We start from the raw sequence: 23,252 nt of genomic DNA, 5'->3' as shown, positions 1-23,252 counted from the left end.
TTACCGATGAGGTATTTGCTTGTCTCAGCTCAGTGTTGTGATACTACTAAACGTGTCTCTTAAGTCTCTTCTTGAGAGAATGAGTAAAGCTGAAGCATGCGTTTTATGAGGGTTTCTACTGAGGCAGACAGGTATATATTCACTGGGGAACAAGCTCTTGTTTCAACTCACCAGACACTAAAAAAAATTATTGCTAGTCCTGCTATTGATGGATAGGGAAACTGAGGCTCAGCTAAGTGATTTGTCTCAAGAGTGCCCTGCTTCGTGGAGGCAGAGCCAGGGATAAAACTCCATGTCTGTCTGACACTGCTGGCATCCTCATGGATGGGAACCAAGACTCTTCCCTGGAAGATGTCTAACACATTTCACCAAGGAAAATGCTAGAACAGGAGAGATGTGTTAAAGACCAGGGGATCATCTCCACTATCAGACAACCAAAATGCTAAATAAAACACTGTGCTGGAATACCAACTCTTCCAGCTCCTTCTCGGGAAAGGGTGCAATCCCCTGATGTGACAAAAATTGAACCGTGGCTGAAGTTAAAAGACTGATCCAAGTCAGCAACGCAGGAAATGTCAACGTCACTCAAACATAAAAATGTGACCTAAAGAGCCATCAGGGAATTGCTGGTGAACTGACGACCTCCTCAGTATGGAAGCTGACTGAATTAGACCTGTCAGAACCAAGTTCATCAACCCGGGGATCCCCCAGAGCCCATTACAAAAGGGCACAGGGAAGGGGTGGCTTCATAGTCCCTTGGCCTCCCTGGTGGTACAGACCCAGCTGGCCCGGCTGTCAGTCACTAAATCCAGGTGTGGCCTGTGGCAGGGTCCCAGGAGTGTGGTACTCACAGCTGGCACTCGTCTCCCTTGACGCCCTTGGTGGTGCAGAAGCACTTGCCCGTGTTGGTGTTACAGAGCGATGCGTGCCCGTTGCACTTGCATGCTGGGGAGAAGGAAAAGGAATGGAGGTCACAGTTGGCTTAAAAGATTACCACTATCACAGACTTTTCCTAAAACACATAATTTTATCTGAATCGGATTCATTAGGAAAGACAGATTAAAATGAAAGCATTTAATGGGTAAGATTCAAGTTTTCCAGCTAATGATTTATCTCAAATAATGTAAAGGCAACATTAAAAGAACCAAAGTCCAAGAACAGGAGGAAAGAGAATGCTGTCTTCTACTGCCATCTGAAGCAAGCATTTTGATCTTCCCAATAGGCTCTTTTTCACTATTATGACTCTTTCATTCATTCAGTAAGTACTTATGAAGCATCTCTAATGTGCCAGGCACTCGGTACGGGGGCCCAGACACAGTCCCTGCCCCCAAGGAGATGCTCTAAACAATAACCGCCCTGAAGGGGAGGCTTGGTCTTGCTGCACTTAGCCTCAGATGAGGTGCCTGCTCCACAAAGGCCATGTCTCAAATCCTCGCAGGCTCAGGAGTGAGGTGAAATTGCCAACGGCAGGTCAGTGTTTCAGCGGCCCCGCAGGACTTGCAGAAAGGGCACCCATGTCTTGGGGGCCTCGGGCTCAGGGTCTTGGGCACAGTCCCCACCCCGTAACACCAGGTACTGTGATCACTGTCTAATGGATAAAGTCCAGTCACAAGGAGTGGGAAAAATATTTTTACTAAAGACCTTTCAATCTGAGCAGGAAATGTTCTTTAAGAGTGGTGGCAATGGCAGAAGAGTATTAATAACCGCCTACATTTCCTGAGTGCTCACTACATGTCATGTACTGCTCTGACCGCTTCATTTTATTCCCACTTTACAGATGAGAAACCTGAACCCCAGAGAGGTTAAGGGACATATTGCTAAAATGCCAGCTTTCTCCTGGTTGCTCTGGGATCAGATTCTCAAGGGCCATGCTAAGGAGTTTGGAGGTGGGATTTGGGGAGAAGGTAGAGATTTTCCTTTCTTATTTATTTTCCTGCTCAGAACCTGAAGGGTCTTTCCATTGGAAATAAGAACAAGCCAAAAAGCAGCTCACCAGCCTCACTGGTCATTTAAGAAACATATTAATTTATGTTATAACACTAAAAAGTCCTTGCTTGCAGGAATCTATTTGACATGTATGGGGAAACAGGGGACTATTTAAATCTTTAAAATATACTAGAAGTCTTGAGGAGTCTGGGTCCTGGTTAACACCCCACGTGTGATTGTCTGGACTGGACCACAAGCCATTACCCAGGCTTACCTGGCTGGCCTCCCACACCTGCCCGGAGGTGGGGGGTGGTCTCTGAGGGGAGCTACAGTCAGAGTCTCGGTCACCCCACCACCTCTCAAGTCAGCCGTGCTCGGTCACATGTTTGCATCCTAGTGCAGGCGCCGTCCTTCCTGAGTCTCTTTATCTGAGGCCTTGGGCAGACCTTTGGGAGCCTTGCTGAGCTTCCTCAGGGGAAGGTGGGGGAAGCCCTGAAGACTCCGACCCCACTCTCAGTCCCCAGCACTCCCCCCTCCCCTCCCCTCCCCAGGGTCCATGACAGGCTTTTGATGGAGCCTTCTTTTTTTTTTTTTTTTTTAAAGATTTTATTTATCTATTCGACAGAGATAGAGACAGCCAGCGAGAGAGGGAACACAAGCAGGGGGAGTGGGAGAGGAAGCAGGCTCATAGCGGAGGAGCCTGATGTGGGGCTCGATCCCATAACGCCGGGATCACGCCCTGAGCCGAAGGCAGACGCTTAACCACTGTGCCACCCAGGCGCCCCTGCAGGAGCCTTCTGTTCAGGGCTCTCCCCACCTCTGTGCTCAACCAGCATCCAGCCCAGGAGGGAAAGGAACGTGGGGGCGCAGAGCTTTCTCAGGTTTAGGTTTAAGCCTCTTGCTTTACCACCACAGTAAGTGATTAAAGGCTTAACTCTTCCATTTTCGGCTTGTTGCTTTAACTGGCTATTCTGACACTTGGCGGCTCCGTTCACTCTCTCCCAGGCTTAGCTGAGCTCCTGACAAGTATGACAAGAAAGGCAGTATCCAAAACCAAGTGGCTTCTGTCCTCCTAGATACTCAAGTCAAATAGAGGCACTGTGTTCCAGCTGGTTTGCAATCAGTAACCCTGAGGGATCTGACTTACGTTGACATCTGCCGCCATTGGTGGGATCACCATAGAAGCCAGATATGCAGGTCTCGCAGTGCTTTCCTGTGGTCAGGTTCTCACACTTCTCACAGATACTCTGATTAATGCACTTGCTGTGGCCATTGCACTGGCAAGCTGAAAGAGAAAGCATTTTAAGGGGCCAGTCCCATGGTAGAACAGGGTAGAGTAAGTTCCACAAGATTTATTTGCAACTATCTGTTTAAGTTCCTTATTACCTCTAAATACAAAACCATTAAAATGGGCCCACTAAAAACTAGTTTGAGAAATAAGATCAATATACCACAGTAGGGTGAAAGTCTACAGCCATTAAAAAAATAATTTGTGGTTGTTCATAAAAATAATGTATGTTCACGATAGTAAATTTGAAAAATATATAGAAAGAGGGGAAAATCATATTCAATTGTACCACACAGAGATGACTGTGCACATTTGGGATTTTTAGTTTCAGGAATTTATTTTTTCTATATAGTTTCACACAATTGTGCCCATATTAATCCTCAACCTTGATTTTTTTTTTTTTTACTTACAGCACAATTACTTTACCACGTTATTTCATCATGAACAAAACCTTAAACAGCAGAATGATTTCTATGAATCATAACAGCTATTTAACCATTCCCTTACATTCTGATACTTAGTTTGCTTTCAGTTTTTCTTTTTTAGAAAAAATAACCATTTTTATATACAAAAACATCCCCACAAGTGGAATTAGTAAGATTCTTGACACACGTAGGACCTTACAACTAGAAAGGCATATGAAAAGTGGACCTCTCGGGACTGCTCAGGACAGCTGTTTAGGCTGTGCACTGCAGACTCCAGAGGAACCATCCACAGAGCGCACAATCTACATCACTGCGGGCAGAAGATCTGAATCTGCAAATCTGTCTTTTCCCCCCAGCTTTGCTGAGATACGACGGACACACAATATTGTGTGGAGTATAATGCATTGACTTGATATGCTTTTATATCGCAAAATGATTACCACCCATAGCGTTAGCTAACATTATGTCACATAACTACTATTTCTTTTTTGTGATGACAACATGTAAGGTTTACTTTTTTAGCAACTTTTGCAGATCTCTCTTGGTTGATCAATGTGATACAGTTTTCCACCATCGTGGCAACTTTTCATAGCCTCGCACCTGTTGTTCACACACCTGTTTCCTACCCCATCACTGTAGGTATTTGAGTTGTTCTATATAGACTGTAACCGAAATACTTAAATATGACTACGGCAGTTATTACTGAACCAAGAGTACTTAAGATGTGTGGGATGTGCGTGTCGTTCCTGTGAAGATAAACAACTGTATAGATATCGAAAGGGCAAAGCACAACACACACACAGAAATGCAGTACCTAAAATTATTTACCAATAAAATCTGTATTCTGGTTCAAGATAAAAAAAAAAAACAGAAACATGCTTATCTCTCTCTTCCCCTTCAAAATCCCACTGAAATTACTGAAAAGATGTAAAAACAAGGATAAATCAATAGGAATATGGGATAAGAGGAAAAAGTGCTATCAGATGTTTCTAGAAATTATAAAACAGATGGTGTCACTCTGACAGAAAAAGGGGAGTTGAGCCATCTGTCTCCTAATGTAGAAGGAGGGCAAAGCTAATGTGACTAAGATGCACTTTACCAATTGACACCTGAAAAATCCACCTGAGCCTGGGAGAGCAGGACCCAGGAGAGCAGCAGACAGGAAAAAGTGCCCCCTGACCAGTTCCATGCCTGTTCAACCTCCCACCACATACAAAAATAAACTCAAAATAGCTTATGGATCTAAATATAAGAGAAAATCTATGAAACTTTAAAAAGAAGAGAGAGAAGTAAATCTTTGTGATCTTGGGTTAGCTAGGCACTGGTTTCTTAGATACGATACCAAAAGCACATGGGATAAAAGAAAACACCAATACCCTGGACTTAGAAAATTTAGAACTTTTATATTTCAAAAGATACCACCAAAAAAGTAAAAAGAAACCCTCAGAATGGGAGAAAGTATTTGCAAATCATATAGTCAATAAGAACTTGTACCTAGACTTCATAAAGAATTCTAGGGGTCAATAATAAATAAGCAATTTTAAAATGGGCAAAGAATTCGAGTAGACATTTCTCCGAAGACACAGATGGCCTGTAAGATGCTCGACTTCATCAGTTATTAGAGAAATGCAAATCATAACCAGAGATACCATTTCTCACACACTACGTCTGCAATTAAAAAAAACAAACCAAAAAAAAATCAAAACCAACCAAGCAACCAAACGAAAAAAACCAGACCAAGTATTGATGAGCACGTGGAGAAGTCTCAACCTTTTCAGGCTGGCCAGTGAGGCTGAAAAATGGTACCGCTACTTTGGAAAACCCTGCGCCCATTATTCCTCATTCTTACCCCCAGCCCTGGGTGATTGCTAAGCTCTTTTTTTCTCTCTATATTTGCTCTTTTTTGGAGATCTCACATAAACGGTATCATATAATATGCAGTCTTTGCATCTGACTGCCTTTACATAGCATGCTTCTAAGGCTCACCCATGTTGCAGACTACAGTACTTCACCCCTTTTTTCGCTTAGCAGTGCCCATCATATGAACGTATCACATTCTGTTTATCCATCCGCCAGGTGACAGACACTGGGCTGTTTCCACTTCTGTCTATTATGAATAACGCTGCTGTAAGCATTCACTGCAAGTTTTTGTGTGGACATATGTTTTCAGTTCTCTTGGGTATATACTGGGCCATATGATAACTCTATGTTTAACTTTCTGAGAAACTGCCAAACTGTTTTTCCAAAGTGGCCTCACCATTTTACATTCCTTCCAACAACGTGTGAGGGTTCCAATTTCTCAAGTGTTGTTGAGCATCTTTTCCTGTGCTTATTGGCCATTTGTGTCTCTTCTTTGGAGAAATGTCTATTTCAATCTTGTACCCATTTCTTAATTGGGTTGTCTTTTTACTGTTGAGTTTTAAGAGTTCTTTATGTATTCTGGACGTTAGACTCCTACCAGATACTGTATATGATTTGCAAATATTTTCTCCCATTCTGTGGGTTGCCATTTCACCTCATATATTCTTGATATTAATAAAAATGCACAGACTTAAATACTTCATGAGCTAAACTAGTAGATTAGAAACAGAATGATAGATCCTCTGCCATCTTAGAGAGGAAAAAAGGGAACACAAAATTTAATTCAGTTTGAAGGGAAAAGACTGGTTTCTTATTTTACATTTCCCTGCTCTGTTTCCTTTTCTGAGAAAGACCTCTTTACATCCTTTGCCCACTTTTTCTGTTGAGCTGACAGCGCTTTTTTTTGGAGGGCAGAGGTCTGCATACTCTGGATGATAATCACATATGCACTGCAGATACGTTCCCCCAGCCTGTCTCTTGCCTTTTACCATTGCTCACAGTGGTCTTTCCTTTACGGAAGTCCTCACAAAGAGCCTTGCTGTCAGTGGCACCGTCTGTCAGACTATTGGAGATGTTCCTAACCACTAACCTCCTGGGGGTCTTCGCACCTGCCTAACCTCCCCCAGCTGTTCTGGAGGCCCATCAGCATATTCCTGAGTATTTACTGAAAGTCTGAATCAAAGGCCAATTTCTCAGGGCAGCATCCCCAGCAAGTGTAGACTCAGGCTTAGGCCAACTTATGGTCTATTCCTTCTGGCACCAACCACTGGAAGGAAGGAGGAGAAGGGAGCAGAGGGAGAGTAGAAGGGAAGGAGAGAAAGAGGCAGATAGGCTTAATCTTTCCTCTTGCTAAAAGGGAGAGGGACCTTTCCCCTCTCTTTTTTCTTAGAGCTTTTCAAGAAAACCTGTATTTACAAATCCTTTCTCTGTTCCTTTGATATGTGTATGTTGTAAATCTTTAAAAAAAAAAACTAAATAAACCTCTTGTCAGCACAACAATCCAGAAATGTTTTTCTTAAGGGCCTGGGAGCCATCACTTTGAAATGTAAACATCAAGGAAGACAGCACCCTGTATCCCTGTCACTTTGGGAATTCAGTCTGGGTGCATTTCTGCCAAAGTGTAACCACCTGCCTGCCATAAAGATGCAGGAATTTTTCTGCGGGGGGGGGGGGGGGGGCGGATAAAGGGAATTAATGAACATAGGTGGCCACCCCAATAACCAAGTAAATTCAGGATTAACTATGAAAGAAGGTACAGCAAACGGTGTTGTCAAATCCTCTCTTATGAAGACATCATTCATCTTCAAAACATTAATTAATGGATTGTATATGCCTGGCTATTTAAAAGAGTGAGATTTCTCTCTCTCTTTGCAATCTCATTAGTGGATTTTGCCTGTAGGACACACCACAGTCTGGTTTGATGCTTATTCAAAATAAAACCGTTTTCCTTTTTTTCTACATTTGTGGAGAGGAATTTCTGGGTTGGTAGGAGTTTTTTCAGTTTTCCCCTAACAATTGTCACAATGTATTTTTCAGTAAAAAATAAAACTACAGAACAATATGTATTAATCCTATATAGCATAGTATTTTCTATTTTTAAAACAGTGTCTATATTAAACCATTAAAAAGTTTTTACTTCGAAGAACTGGAGAAGAATTATTCCAGTTTTTATCTACATCTGCAATATTTGTTCATAATGAACATACTTCACTATTTATTTCCACAGTGAAAGCAAAACACCTCACTTGAACTTTTGTGTTTTCACTGACATTAAAAATATTTTTTATTAAAAAAAATATATATTTCATGCAAAACTATTTCTCCTAAAATGATCTGTTATATATTTTTTTCCTAAAGGAAATTCATATAAATAATGTAGCTTTCAAAGTTTTATTCTTTGTAAATAGGTAGCAAAACACTTGATTTTGGATACACAAGACATCTTACCTGGACAATGAATGAAAGACCAGTTGTATCTGCTGTCCTCCAGGCACATGCTGGCATTGAGAAGGGGCTGTGGGTAGGAATTCCCTGCAGGGGCCTGAGAAGGCACCTTCACTGGCCCTTTATAGGAGCCCTCTATGCATTTTCCTTTGCCAGTATTGCTGGGATCAGTGCACCAGCCGCAGCCTGGCTGCTCCAGGCAATGGCTGCAGGTACAGTAGCCTGAACAATTTTCAGCTGTAAAAGAACATAAGTTACAATGCACTATTGCACATAGCTTTGGATTCATTGTATTTAAATTACCTTTTTTAAAAGTTTTTTTTAAAATTAATTTATTCATTTAAGTAATCTCTACACCCAAGGTGGGGCTTGAACTCACAACCTCGAGATCAAGAGATGCATGGTCTTCCTACTGGGCCAGCCAGGTGCCCCTAAACAGACTATTCTGTCAGTGAAAATTCCTATTCTAAGGTGATTTCTTAAATGACACAATACATTTAAAGAACCCAGTATCTTGCCCAAGGGGTTCCTCCTAGGATGTGGAGGCAGAAAGGACCTCAGCGGTCATCTACCAGAAAGCATTTATTTCATCAATCAGGACAGGAAGATGTGGAGACATTACATGGATTGAGCAATTTGATATTGAAGCTGGGCAAGCTGTTTCTGTACTCTGTGCTCTATCTTACAGGGCTTGATTTTTTTTTTTTAAAGAATTTATTTATTTGACAGAAAGAGAGAGATCACAAGTAGGCGGAGTGGCAGGCAGAGGGAGAGGGAGAAGCAGACTCCCCACTGAGCAAAGAGCCTGACATGGGGCTCGATCCCAGGACCCTGGGATCATAACCTGAGCCGAAGGCAGACGCTTAACTGAGCCACCTAGGTGCCCTGATTTTTTTTTTAAGATTTATTTATTTGAGAGAGAGAAAGAGATAGAAAGAACGAGTGAGAGGAGGGACAGAGGGAGAGAATCTCAAGCAGACTCCCCAGTAAGCATGGAGTCTGACATGGGGCTCAATCTCATGGCCCTGAGATCATGACCTGAGCTGAAATCAAGAGTCAGACCTGTAACCGACGGAGCCACCCAGGCGCCCCTACAGTGCTTGATTCTGCGGGAAGGTTCTCCTCTCCTCAGGCAGTCTCTGTCTTGTCCCTAAATGTTCAGAGGCTGACGGCACTGCCCCATGGCAGGAGCAGCACCCTTTCACTTACGGGGGCAGCTGCTCATGGTGTACCACTCCATACACTGGCCAAAAGGGAAGGAGGCCACGTAGGCGTTGGAGTCCACGCACTGCTTCATGTTGCTACACCACATGCACTCAGAGCTGCCGCTGGTGCACTCTCCACATGCCGTCCGCAGGGCACACGGCGTCCGGCACTGCTTGGCGCTGTGGTTCGCTGGGAAGCAAACCCAAGACAGACACTCAGAGCTCCCACCATGTTGGCCAAGATCAACGGCCTTTCAGGATGGGATGTGACCCACTAGTATGTCATGAAATCAAATCAGTGGGCTACGTTAAATGTAGGAGAACACCGAAAACACAGAGTCACCATGTACCGGGCTAGTCAAGAATATTCACACACTTAGGGGGAAAAACTCTTTCTTTTCAAAGAGCATGAAGGACAGACATGAGGGAACAAGCTAATCTTTCCATAAGCATAGCAGTTCTAAAGCTCCTTAGTATATGGGACTCGGGATGAACTTCAGGGGTTTTATGACCCACCTGAACATGAAAACTTGTATCTATGTACATTTTGGGGGAAGAGGGACCACAGCATTCACTAAATGCACCAAAGCATTCAGGACCCAAAATGGCTGGAAAAACTCCCCTACAGGAAGCTTATAAACCATATTTAAAGAGGACTTTTACAGGGCTATGAATTGTTTTCTACACCTCTGTACTCCTCAGATGACTTAGGAGTACCTTCCTAAAGTGAGACACGATGTCAATGGTGTCTAGCCTCCCAAAAAGCGCGCACAAATGCCACCCACTGCACGTGAGTCCCTCTGCAGGATAAGATGCTTGTCTTGGCTTCTCTGCGTGCTGCACATGCTGCCCCCGGGCCCGCCCCCAGGGAGAGCTGTGAGCCTGAGAAGCTGCTCAGCGTGTGCTCCTCAGGACTCTCCCACAGCACTGGCACGGTGCAGGTCAGCTTCCGCCTGCGGTCATAGAACTGCTCTCTTCATTTTTCTCCCCACTGACACTTTCTGTCTACTGTCCCTGCAGTGACCTGCTTGCTTTTCCGATCTTTTCTTTGCATTTTTTGCTCTTTCTTCCACAGCATTTCTCTGCCAACCTCAAGACATTTGCCTTTCAGAGCAATTCTCAGTACTTTTTATGGTCAGCAAACCAATGAATCTCACCGTTGATTAGAATGTTAGGTTCTCGGAGTAGCGTTAGTTGTTTTTGTTTATGCTTCTGGCTCATAGTATTCAGAGCCGGAGACTATTTCCTTCCACTTTTAAGTTCTGGGTTATACTCCGCTTCATATGCTTGAAATCAACACTCCCTCTGTTTTTCCTGACTATCTCACACCTCTCAATAGTTGACTATGCCTCCTACAGTCTCTCAGTGAACTGCCATGATGCATCATTCACCCATATACTTACCAGGCCTTTCACAGACACTACCATTGAGTGGGTTGATGCAAGTTGCAGCCTTCAAGCCCCGAGTACTGGGTTCTGACAAGATTCCACAGAATCCAGCATCACTGGGCTCAGACGGCATCCACTGTAGCAAAGTATTTGTGAATGGGGACATATCTTCCCAGCACCAATAGGACACATTGATCTTCCGAAGGCCAACCCATGGGGTTAAGGTGAGCTTGGACTACAGGCAAAAGAGATACAGCTTTGAATATAAGCAATGTCTCGACCAAAAGAGCCTTCTAGATAAAAATCACTAAGTTACATATACCCCACAGATAAAGGAAAACCTCCCCATCCCAATTCAGCCACAGCAGATTAGGACAGACCGTCATCTCACCCCCTCAACTACACTCACGCACTAGCACTCCGCCTGCCGGGCACACCACAGGCAAGCTGCACGGGTGCGCTCAGTACAAGGGTGGGTATTAGAAGCTTAAGTTTTGAGGACGTGAACTCACCATGCTCTGTGATGACTGCATTATTCGCAGCTGCTTAAGGACAAATTCTACCTTCTTCTGGGTTGTTAGAGAAGCCAAAAAGGCATTGTGGTTCCTACAGGACAATTTAGCATTGTCGTAATTCTCCTTGGCAGTAGTAATTTTCAAACAGGAGTTTCCAACCAAATGCCAGCCAATGCCACAGATATTTTCTTGTGTAAAGGGGGGAGGAAAAAAAATAGAGTTTAAGGAATCACAAAACTACTACATTACCAGGTCGAATTACCGGAAACCTAAAAGGTTTCTGTGATTTGAATTCTGCAGTACTTCACTAGGATGCGGTGAGGGCATCTGACACATTACTAGGGACCAATGCATAATACAAGAATGTTAGACTTCACCAACACTGTCTCCCGGATCTCAAGAGGCATATTCTAAGGTCAACTCTATGTCTTGGAGGAAAAAAATCTTAAGAGGCCAGTGCTAGATTTCTAAACCCACTTTTGAAAAACAATTAGGAACAAGACTAAAATCCTAAGAACAGAAAAATGAATATGCATATTGGAAGGGTGGGGAAGAAACTGGAGGATGGAAATGAGTTGGTGAGTGAACAGGACGACGGTCTTCAAAAGCTTCCACATCAAGTGGAAGGTAAAATCAAGGATACAAAACATCCTAAAAGTGAGGTGGAAAGATTTTTTTTTAGGAAAAAAAACAAAAACAAAAAAACCCCTAAGTGATAACAGGTGCAGACTGTAATCTGCTCCTGAGATCGTCCTGAACCCACCCTGTTCGGCTCTGTGCCTCGAACTGCACAGAAGCTAGTATGCTTCCTGGAGGACAGGGAACAAGCAAGGCAACTTTGCCAGAACCAAGTACTCTGGAGACACCACCACCGATGCCCGTGACCAGTCGGTGAGGCAAGTGCAAGGTGCCACAGGAAAGGGATCACTTAAGAGCAAATAAAGATCTGCTCTTTCAAGCGTGGCATCGGTGTCCCTACTCATTAAAATGTAGATTCTAGGGCCCCACCCCTGATGTGTACCAGAATCTGACTTCTGACAAGACCCGCAGGTACTCTCCAGCACGCTGAAGTTGGACGCAGTGAGGTAAAGGAAAAGCAGCTCACGCTCACGGAAGCCGAATCAAGAACTCCCAAAGGGCCCTGAAAGGGGGCCAGGCAGACCCTGCTGCCCTGTGCATGCTTCCGATGCTGTGCAGAAGCACTGACGTCCCTTTCTTGGAAATCCCGGTTGAGCAAATATATCACAAAACTTCTGTTGTGGCTGGCTGGTCCGAGGCCCTCAACTCTTCATCCTGACTCAGATGCCAGAAATTGAGGTCTTCGGGACCAGAGATCACCTCAGGGGGTTGCTGCTGATACAAGCATCTCTCCTCCTTCTTGTCAGAAGATGCTGATGGCCTAATCCCAGTGGTCAGTAAATATTCTTCATAAAGTGCCCCACGGACTGGCTGCCAAGGCTGCTGCTTTCTATTGCCAGGTGACCATAGCAGAGGTGAGGAGTGGGGACAACGGAGCAGGCTCGATGATATGGAGCCAAGCTGTCATTCCATTCTCCAGAGCCCCAGATCATGCTTCACTTTATTTCAAAGTATAGGAGGAGCAAATACTTAAGAACTGTAGTTTCATTTTAAAAAATAACCACAATAGTGGTATGGGGGATGAATGAATAAAATGAGTTTGTTCCCTCTGGTGGGTTTAATCTAGGCTGCACAGTATTGGGGGGTGTGCGTGTGTGTGTGAAGTCTCTGGACCCACACACATCCAGACGCCCCTACAAGGCCTACCGGGCAGGGCGATGCACTCCTGATTGCGGGGCTCCCACTGGCAGTTCTGGTCCAGGGCACAGCTCCTGCAGCTGGTCTTCTTGTTACAGTAGTACATGGGGTTATCCTTGGGACAATTCTCGTATCTGGAAATGGAGATCTAGAACACAGCGGACAAAAGCTTTTCTCTTAATCCACGGACAGAACTCACGGTGAGGACAAATAGGCTACTCAAACCAACAAAATCTAATTGAGGAAGCAAACTGCAAATAAAGAAATATACGAGATACAGATGAAGCAGCCCCGCAGTGGAAACAGTGTGCTGAAATCTTCCACACAGGGCATGCCTCAATGCAGCAAGGAGGCAATGTGCTCTTTTAAACACCATGAGTTAACCTGCTTGTCTGTGAGATGGGGGTGTTCAACCTGCTGCTTTTCAAATGCCTCCGGAACAGTCTAAAACTTTTATATTTTATGAACTGCTTTACGGAATAAACTGTCAAAAACTATAGAAGCTGAGTCACTGTATCTTTTTTTGCCCTATAACCTAAATTAAAAAATCATAAATACTGAGCCAAGATATAATAAGACAAGGAGATTTTGCAAAGTTGCCTGACTCACCTTCAGTCTCAAGTCCTAACCTGCTCCCAAAAGCTTGCACAGGTAGCGCGAGCTCACGGGACAAGCCTCACACCAAGCATGTAGGACTTAGCTACAGCCGTGCCTAGGGAGTGGGCAGTACACAGAGTAACAGTCCTGCCTTCTTCTAAAATACTACACACCAGTCGTTGTAGCTAGCACGACCTTCGAAATTAGGATGGATATAGCATCCTCTCCTAAAAGAAAACCTGAGCAATAATAAACTCTAAAACTATATCAGAGGTTTGAAAAATACCTCTGGGCCAGTATTGGTATCACACACACCATAATCTTACACCTCACCCGCCCCGGGGTTTTTTCATCCTCTGAAACCCTTGAGAAGCGGCCCCTGACCTGGCCTTCCGTGCAGCTGTGGTTCACAGGGACACAATGGTCACTGCACCAGTGACAGTCATTGGTGTTGGCGGTGCAGCTGTAACAATCCGTGTGCTGGTCACATCTGTCGTGGTCAAGAGCTATGAAAAGAAGAAAAATTCATCAACTGTGACAGCTTCTCCTTAGAATAAGTCACAGGCCATTTATAGCTGCTGTTGAGCACAATCTGAGACTAAGGTTTAAAAAAATAAAGTAACAAGGGTTAGGAAGTAAAATAAGAAGAAAAACTGGCAGGAAAATATATCGGTGTGTTCAGGTTAAAACAGTATTTAGAAATAAGTAAACAAAATGAAGAAACACTATTTTGAAACCTCCCTGCCCCCCAAAAAGGTACACGGCGAGGGAAAAACAAAGATAGGTTAATTTAATTTAACGACAATGAGATATAATGGGAGTGGGTCTGGTTCTTTGAATACTTCTCTTCCCAAGAAAAAAGCAACTAGCTACAGAATGAACACCCAGAGCTGCCCAAGAGCCAAACAAAATAATGTAGAAGACCAAGCCATTCCCCCAGCTACAAATGCAAGGCTAGTCTGGACACAGGAAGCAGGCAGCACCACAGAACCCCAAAGGAGACACGAGGCTGAGCTACAATCTACACATGTACGTAAGTCTAAGAGTGCAAGTTTGAGAACTTCTGGGCTACTACAGACTTGCTGCGTCTCCTACTGACCCTAGACAGGTCAAGGTCAGCAACAAAAGAGAGGCTGCACAGCCCTGCTACTTGATCTACTGATCCCCTTATGGACATGGCACACAGGGGAACCCATGGACAAGACAAGGTAGTCCCCCCGCCACACACACACACACAGAGCATGCTCCTTAGATTACTCTACCAGCCCTGGTCATCACCCTAAGGACTGGGCCCACACAGAAAGCAGAGTGACCAGGGATACGACATTCGAGATGAGTTCACAGTGAAGAGGTTTATATTGAACCACCTATGGTAATTCAATATTGCTTCCTATACTCTTGCACATTTAATTTGAACTTTTAAAATTTGGTTAAAAATTTTTTTTTCACGGATTTTATTCCTTTGAAGAGACAGTGTAGACACTGTCTAACCCTACCAAGTTCTGGTCCTCTCAGTTCTCCAGCACTCCCTGGAAAGTTATCTGGGTGCCCTTTTGGGGATTTATGCTCATCTTAATTTGGAGCATTCCAGGAGAGTGAAAGCTGACTCTATCCACCATAACCCTCAAGGTAACTTGCTACACCAACTCTAACAGTTAAGAAATTCACTCAACATTCTTTAAAATAATTAAGTGAACAAATATTTTTCTGAGACTTTTTAAAGGACTTCTCAGCTATTACATCACTGTATTATACTGCGCTATATGTCAGAGCAAAACATAAGAAGCTAAGTAGGCAAGATGAAGAAAGCTTGGAAACCATTAAGGGGTGGTTCTAGAAGTCAGGCCCACTGGTCATCCTCAGCAACTCTGTCTTGCTATCACTGCTGTGCCCAACTGGAGAAGCTAGAGAAGAATACTTTGCAAAGAGAACAACTCTAACTCTATCATCTATTTACTCCAACATAGCTTCCTGGGTTGGCCCTCTTTATACCATCCTTAACATTAGAACTGCATAATCCAATAAAGCAGCCACTAGCCTCATGTAGTTCTTAATTTAAATTAATTAAAGTTTAAAATTCAGTTCTTTGGTCACACCAGTCTCATTTCAAGTTGTCTCTGGCTAGCAGCTCCCGTACAGGGACAATGCATAATAGTACATTTCCATCATCACAAAAAGGTCCTACTGTATTGCATCGCCTGAGACCAACTGCCAAGCTCAGGAGCTGGTATACAAAATCCATGCAATGCCAAAGAGGTTTTGTCTCCATCAGTCACAGACAGCTTCTAGGAGCCACATGGCACGTTCCCATTCACTGTAAAGAGGTTTGCAAAACTATTTTCAAACACCCATAAAGCCTTTGCACCAGTTATTACCAAACAATTTTGGATAAGAAAATCAACATAAAAAGTGCACATATGCTAAATACCTTCATAATTCAGACAAAATGAGATTTTGAATTAATTAAATTTTAAGAAAAGAAAAAAAACATACTTCTTTTGGAAAAACATTCTGATTTTAACTTTTCTTCTTGTGCTTCGGTTGCCACTTCCCAGGAGATACACTGAGATGACCCTGTATCCCACACACACCGGATGCCAGGTCCTGCTGCCAGACAAGCAGCTTCGCTCCGGTGCGCTTCACACCGTTCTGAGGTGAATACGAGGATGTCACTGAGGAGGAGACTATTGAAACCACCAAATATATACATGGTGCTAAAAGGAGGAAAAAAAAAAAAAGGAGAGGAGAAGTTTACTAAAAGTTTCTATATACAAATGCATGATATGCTTTTTACAGTCTTCAGACAAAATGTCCCCAAATGTCTATCAATTCAGGATGTGCTGTGAGTAAAGTGATGTAAGTAAAGTATGGTACATCCACACAATGAAAATAGCAGTTGGTAGATGTAAAAAGGAGTGAGGACGATTTCTACATAGTGCTATGGATTTATCTTCAGGATATACTGCTATAAAAGGAAATCCAGAGAAAAGTATATACTGTATGCAACCATTTACCTAGTGAGGGAAGAAGGAAAACACCCATACACACAAATTCATTTTTCATTTTAAAAACAAGAACAACAGGGTGCCTGGGTCGTATAGTCGGTTAAGTGTCCAACTCTTGGTTTTGGCCCAGGTCATGATCTCAGGGTTGTGAGATCAAGCCCTGAGTCAGGCTCTGCACTTAGCATGGAGTCAGCTTGGGACTCTCTCTCCCTTGCTCTCTGCCTCTCCTCACCCCTCAAATAAATAAATCTTTTAAAAATTTATAAAATAACAACAACAAAGCTTCTCTTTAACTTATCTTCTTAAAAGGGCTAAAAACAATGACCAACCTAGTAGCAATGAATACAACTAGTACTTAGATTGTGATATCTAAAAACCATTCTTTCCCCTACCCCTCAAAAAAAACCCTAGGACTTTTTAGAGGCAATCCCTAAGAAGTCAGGTTTAAACTAAAAATAAGAAAAAACAGAGAGGCAGAGAAAATCAGAAGCATGCACACTGGGGAGACAGACTCTAAGAATTAGTCTAGGCAAGACACTAAACAGTAACAACAACCCCCACTGGTGATGGTGAGGGAATTAGAATCCACATCTGATATTACCTAAAAGGTCTGGTTTTCAACAAAATGTTACAATATATACAGGGGTGCCTGGGTGGCTCAGTCATTAAGCATCTGTCTTCAGCTCAGGTCATGATCCCAGGGTCCTGGGATCAAGCCCTGCATTGGGCTTCTTGCTCAGTGAAGAGTCTGCTTCTCCCTCTGCCCCTCCCGCTTGCTTGTGCTCTCTTTCTCTTTCAAATAAATAAATAAAATCTTAAAATCAAACAAACAAAAAGCCAAAAACGTATGAACTAAACAGAGGAAGCAAAACAGTCAATCAAAACTGTCTTTGAGGGGGCCCACATATTGGACAGAAAAGACAAAGGCTTCAAATCAGCTATTACAAATGTATTCCAAGAAAACTATGTCTAAAGAATTAAATCAAAATAGGATATCAATGACTCAACAAGTAAAGAATATCAATAAGGAGACACATATGATAAGAAATAATTAAAAGGAAATTCTGGAGTTGAAAAGTACAATGAGTGAAATGAAAAATTCACTAGAGGGACTCAGCAGACTTGAGCTGGCAGAGGAAAGAAACAGTGAACTTAAAGACACATCAATAGTAATCATATAATCTGAAGAAAACAAATGAAAAAATATCAAAGAAAATGAAAAGAGCTTCAGAGACTTGCAGGACACTGTCAAGTATCCAACATAAACATAATGTGAGTCCCAGAAGGAAAGAAGTGAGAGAGAGCAGAAAACACACTTAAAGAAGTAATAGTTGAAACCTCGCGAAATTTGATGAAAATGATTACTCTAAACATCCATCCGTGAAGCTCAACAAACTCCAAGTAGGACAATCACAAAAAGATCCATGTTTACACACATAATCAAAAACTGATGAAGGCCCAAAACAAGGAGAAAATCCTGAAAGCAACAAAAGTAGGATAACTCACCACATACAAGAGAATCACATTAATATTAATGGCTAAGACACAATGGAGGCCAGAAGGCAGAGTAACAAGATATTGAAAGTAATGGAAAGAAAAAAAAAAGTCAAACAAGAATTCTCTATCCAACAAAGCTATCCTTCAAACATGAAACTGAAATAAAGACTTCCCCAGATAAACAAAGACTAAGAAAATTCTTTGCCGTCAGGTCTGCCTTATGAAAAATAATAATGTAACAACAGTTGAAGACTTTAATATCTCACTCTTAATAAGAGAACAACTAGGGGCGCCTGGGTGGCAGAGCGGTTGGGCGTCTGCCTTCGGCTCAGGGCGTGATCCCGGCGTTATGGGATCGAGCCCCACGTCAGGCTCCTCTGCTATGAGCCTGCTTCTTCCTCTCCCACTCCCCCTGCTTGTGTTCCCTCTCTCGCTGGCTGTCTCTATCTCTGTCTTATAAATAAAAATAAAAAATCTTTAAAAAAAAAAATAAGAGAACAACTAGGCATAAAATCAACAAGGATGCACAAAACTTGAATAACATTATCAACCAATCTGACCTACTGGCATCTGTGGAACACTCCACTTAAACAGAGCAGCACACATTTTCTTTTCAAGGGCATATGGAACATTTTCCCGGGGAGACCATATATGCTAGGCCATAAAAAAAAACTCACGGTTTTTTGTTTTTGTTTTTATTTTTTTAGGGAAGGAAATCTTTAAAGTATGTTCTCTGATCACCAAAATGGAATTAAATCATAAATCAACAGGCAGAAAATCTATGAATTCCACAAATATTTGAAAAATAAACAACATATTCTGAATAACCTATGGGGCAAAGAAGAAATCACAAGGGAAATTAGAAAATATTTTTAACTAAATGAAAACAAAAATATGCCATTTCAAAATTTATGGGATAGGATTAAAGTAGTACTTAAAGATAACCTTAAACAGCTTTAAACACATATATTAGGGAAAAAAAAGAATCTAAAATCAATAACCTAAGCTTCCACCTTTAGAAAAAGAAAAGCAAACTAAACCCAAACCAATCAGAAGGGAGAAAATGATATCAAGAAGAAACAATAAAATATAAAAAAATAGAGAAAAATAATAAGTAATAATAAATAACAAATAATAGAGAAAAATGAATGAAATCAGAAATTTGTTCTTTGAAGGATCAAAAAAATTGACAACCCTTTAGTTAAACTGACCAAGAACAAAGACAGAAGATAAATTAACAAAATGAGGAATGAAAAAGAGACATCAGTATTGACCTTAAAGGAATTAAAAAGCATATAATGAAATATTATGAACTTTTATACCAACAAATTAGACAACTTAAATGAAACAAATTCTTAGCAAGACTGACTATCGAAACTATCTAGTTCCTCAAAAAATTGAAAAATAGAACTACAATATGATCTAGAAATTCCACTTCCGGGAATATATCCAAAAGAACTGAAAGCTAGGAATTAAACAGATATTTGTACAGCCATGTTCATAGCAGCATTATTTGCAATAGGCAAAAGGAGGAAGCAAAGCAAGTGTCTACTGACAAAAGAATGGATAAACAAAATGTGGTATACATATACGAGAATATTATTCAGTCTTAAAAAGGAAAGAAATTCTGACACCTGCTACAACATGGATGAATAAACCTTGACGATATTATGCTAAGTGAAATAAGCTAGCCACAAGAGGACCAATACTGTATGATCCCAATAAAGGTACCCAAAGTAGTCAAATTCATAGAGACAGAAAGTAGTGTGCTGGTTGCTAAAGGCAGGGGGTAGGGCAGAATGGGAAGTTACTGTTTCATGGGTGAAGAGTTTCAGTTTTGCATGATGAGAAAAGTTCAGGAGATGAATGGCAGTGACGGTTGCACACAATGTGTGCCGCTAAGCCATACACTTAAAAATGGTTAAGATGGTAAATCTTGTGTTATGAAAATTTTATCACAATTTAAAAAAATCTTTAAAAAACTTCTTAACAAGAAACAGAAAATCTGAACAGATAAACCTATCACAACTAAAGATGGAATTAGCAATTTTAAAATCTTTCTACAAAGAAAAGCCCAGGCCCAGATGAATTCTACAAAACATCAAACACTTAAAGTGTAATAATACCAATCCTTTACAAGTCTTTCCAGTAACTAGAGGGGGAAAGAATACTTCTCAATTTATTATGTCCAATATTAATCAGACAAATATATCACTAAAAAAACCCCACAAAACTACGGAGCAATATCCCTCATGAATATAGACAGGACTTTTTTTTTTTTTTTAAGATTTTATTTATTTATTCGACAGAGAGAGAGACAGCCAGCGAGAGAGGGAACANAAGGGGGAAAGAATACTTCTCAATTTATTCTGTCCAATATTAATCAGACAAATATATCATTAAAAAAAACCCACAAAACTACGGAGCAATATCCCTCATGAATATAGACAGGACTTTTTTTTTTTTTAAGATTTTATTTATTTATTCGACAGAGAGAGAGACAGCCAGCGAGAGAGGGAACACAAGCAGGGGGAGTGGGAGAGGAAGAAGCAGGCTCACAGCGGAGGAGCCTGATGTGGGGCTCGATCCCACAACGCCGGGATCACGCCCTGAGCCGAAGGCAGACGCTTAACCGCTGTGCCACCCAGGCGCCCCTGNCCCAGGTGCCCCTAGACAGGACATTTTTGACAAGGACATTTTATGGGTGATGGATATGTTATCTTGATTGTGGCAATGATTTCACAAGTATATACTTACGTNGACAGGACATTTTTGAACAAGGGACATTTTATGGGTGATGGATATGTTATCTTGATTGTGGCAATGATTTCACAAGTATATACTTACGTCAAAGTTATCAAAATATATACTTTAAGTATATTCAATTTATTGTGTATTATCAGCTCGACTTCAATAAAGTTTTGTTAACAGGCCATATATGCAGAATCATACATATTCAAAACAAAAGCAATTGTGTAGTAGCTCCAGGGAAAGTTCTTAAAATGCTATCATGGGAGGCCGATGTCAGCAAATGATACAGTTTGTCTCACAGGGTACCCTGGGCCATATCTGCCACATACATGTTATCTCTGTGCCTCTTGTGTGACATTTGCTTGGACATCCTCTATCCTGCCAACCACTGTGCCAGATTAGAACCTGAAGAAAGAATTAGGCTGGGGACGATATAGACAGGAGACACAACACTATCCTCAGACATAATCATCTCTTGCAAAAATCTGAAGAACAGAAACAAGATCACTCAGCAGAAGAGATAGAGAAGTGGGTTCCAGATAATATAAAGGAGAACCTGCTAAGAACTGGTGTCTACAGAACAGAAGGAGCTTCCTTCTTAGGTGGATTTTCCATCCCTCTACATGTTTAGAGGGATGACTGCATTAAGCAGAAGTTTTGAGCAGATGACTTCAGGATCTCTTCCAACTCTGAGATCCTATGATTTGCCAGGAAGTTTAGAACTAACCCACAATGAAGCATCAAGTAATTCACTCTCACTTGCCTCAATTTCCTTAAGCATAAATATTTTGTGGCTAAGTATCTGTTATATACTATATCTAAAAATGGACACATTTCAATTACCAAAAATGACCCCGATGTTTAATTTTTAATCTCACTATCGGTTTAGTATCATGTTGAGCAGTCTGGATTCAACTAGTCAATCTGCTGCTTAAACCAAATGAGCGCCACCCCCCTCCCAGTACAGCTGGTGTTTTCAGCAATTCTGAATCCATCTGGTCACACGTTGCCTATGTGAGGTACGCAGAGCCCTTCCAAAAGGCCTGGAGCAGGCAACTGAAAGCAACAGCTGCCTCTACACAGCCCCAGTGCCTCATAGCCAGCTCTTCACCCCACCTCCCTCACAAAAGCCATGAGGACAACAACTAAGTGAGGCACGGCTGACCCAAAGCTGCTGATCCGCTAAGAAAACCACCACTTGGAATACGAAGAAATGATATCAAAGTTTCTCTCAGTAAATTCTTTCACAAAATGAAACTAGCCATGGCCTCTCTTGTCATCTGCTGTCCCCTCCCACCCTGCCCCGTACACACAGATGATTCACAGGTAAGCCCCAACACACCACTGGAATTACACAGAAATGAAAACATTATTATAAGTCAGGCAAGCCATTCCTAATTTTGATTCGTGGTTCAATTATATCGTATGGTAAACTGTCATCTTCTCTCAAGTTTGTATAAAACCTTAGGATGTTTTAATAGAAGATTCATTCATTTATTTGCTAGTTACCATCCCCATACTAAGAGCTGCTACAATTTAGCGAATGCTTATTATGTGCCAAATACTGAGCTAGCAGAACCAGGGGCACAGAGATGAATAAAGCAGAGGCCAGGCACCCACCGGCAAGGTGACGATAAAACAGCCCCACTGCTTTTCAGATGAAAGCGTCAAGAGAGACTCACTAGAAAACTTCAGGGTTTTCCTCACTGAAGAAGTATCAGCCTACAATTCAAGATGACACTTCAAATTAGTAAGGGTGTCAATCTATACTATCACATGTTCTCACAGGAAAACCATGTTTATCAATAAATTGCAGCTGAGTGATTACTCTAAAAAGTTGTCACCTTTTCCCAATATCTAAGAATCTGAATTTTGTCAATCCTTTCTTCACGACATCGCAAAGACATGGCTCATCTTTTCTAATCCCAGGTCTTCATCTCGTCTTGCATCATGAACAACAGAAATTTTGAAAGCCAAGGGAATCAATACAATGTAGGTGTTACTAGCATTTAAGTAGTTTCAGGATTGCTAAGGCTCAGAATTTTAGAAGGTGAAATAGACAACACTCAACAACTGAAACAAAATGGGAAAAATTAAGAACATGATTAGGCTGTTTAACAAATCACAAATCTTTATTATTTTTTTAAAAAGATTTTATTATTAAGTAGTCACAACCCTGGGATCAAGAATTGCATGCTCCACCCACTGAGCCAGCCAGGTGCCCCAACAAATCACAAATCTTCAAAGCACACTGTGAGGAACAGGCAGAGTGGCCATTCTGGATCCCCATTCCCCAGGGGCAGATTTATTTAGCTCGGGGCCAGGCATTTTTGAGCCATGCAATGAAAGGCAGTACAGACTTCAGAATATCCAAAGACTACAGATTTATCTACACAAGGCTTCACAATTTCCCCATCTCTGTTCCTCAATCTTATCCCACCATCCAAAGTGCCCTCTCTCCATTTTTTTAATCTCTCCTTACCACTCAGATACAACTATGAGAAACCTGACAACTCAAGTACCGCAAACAGCAGTGAAGAGCTGCGCGGGGCGGGGGGGGGGTAAGACAGAAAC

General features: G+C 42.0%; 1 protein-coding gene across 6 annotated transcripts in view; it reads right to left on the bottom strand.

The window, feature by feature from the left end:
* The window catches only part of ATRN (attractin), a 151,053-nt gene that overhangs the window by 58,339 nt on the left and 69,462 nt on the right, over positions 1-23,252 (bottom strand). For 5 of the 6 annotated variants that reach the window (XM_034640970.1, XM_034640968.1, XM_034640971.1 and 2 more), the window contains exons 12-20: positions 15,919-16,139; positions 13,810-13,931; positions 12,838-12,976; positions 11,050-11,240; positions 10,553-10,772; positions 9,154-9,339; positions 7,948-8,181; positions 3,074-3,211; positions 852-945 (exon numbers count right to left, since the gene is read on the bottom strand). In XM_034640970.1, coding sequence (XP_034496861.1) covers positions 852-945; positions 3,074-3,211; positions 7,948-8,181; positions 9,154-9,339; positions 10,553-10,772; positions 11,050-11,240; positions 12,838-12,976; positions 13,810-13,931; positions 15,919-16,139 — 1,545 coding nt within the window. The remainder of the gene's footprint in view (positions 1-851; positions 946-3,073; positions 3,212-7,947; positions 8,182-9,153; positions 9,340-10,552; positions 10,773-11,049; positions 11,241-12,837; positions 12,977-13,809; positions 13,932-15,918; positions 16,140-23,252) is intronic. The other variant, XM_034640969.1, reaches the window with a different exon arrangement.

This window comes from Ailuropoda melanoleuca, chromosome 13, assembly GCF_002007445.2.
Source record: "Ailuropoda melanoleuca isolate Jingjing chromosome 13, ASM200744v2, whole genome shotgun sequence".
In the NCBI taxonomy this organism is placed as follows: Eukaryota; Metazoa; Chordata; class Mammalia; order Carnivora; family Ursidae; genus Ailuropoda; species Ailuropoda melanoleuca.
This window is presented reverse-complemented; position numbering and strand designations above follow the sequence as displayed.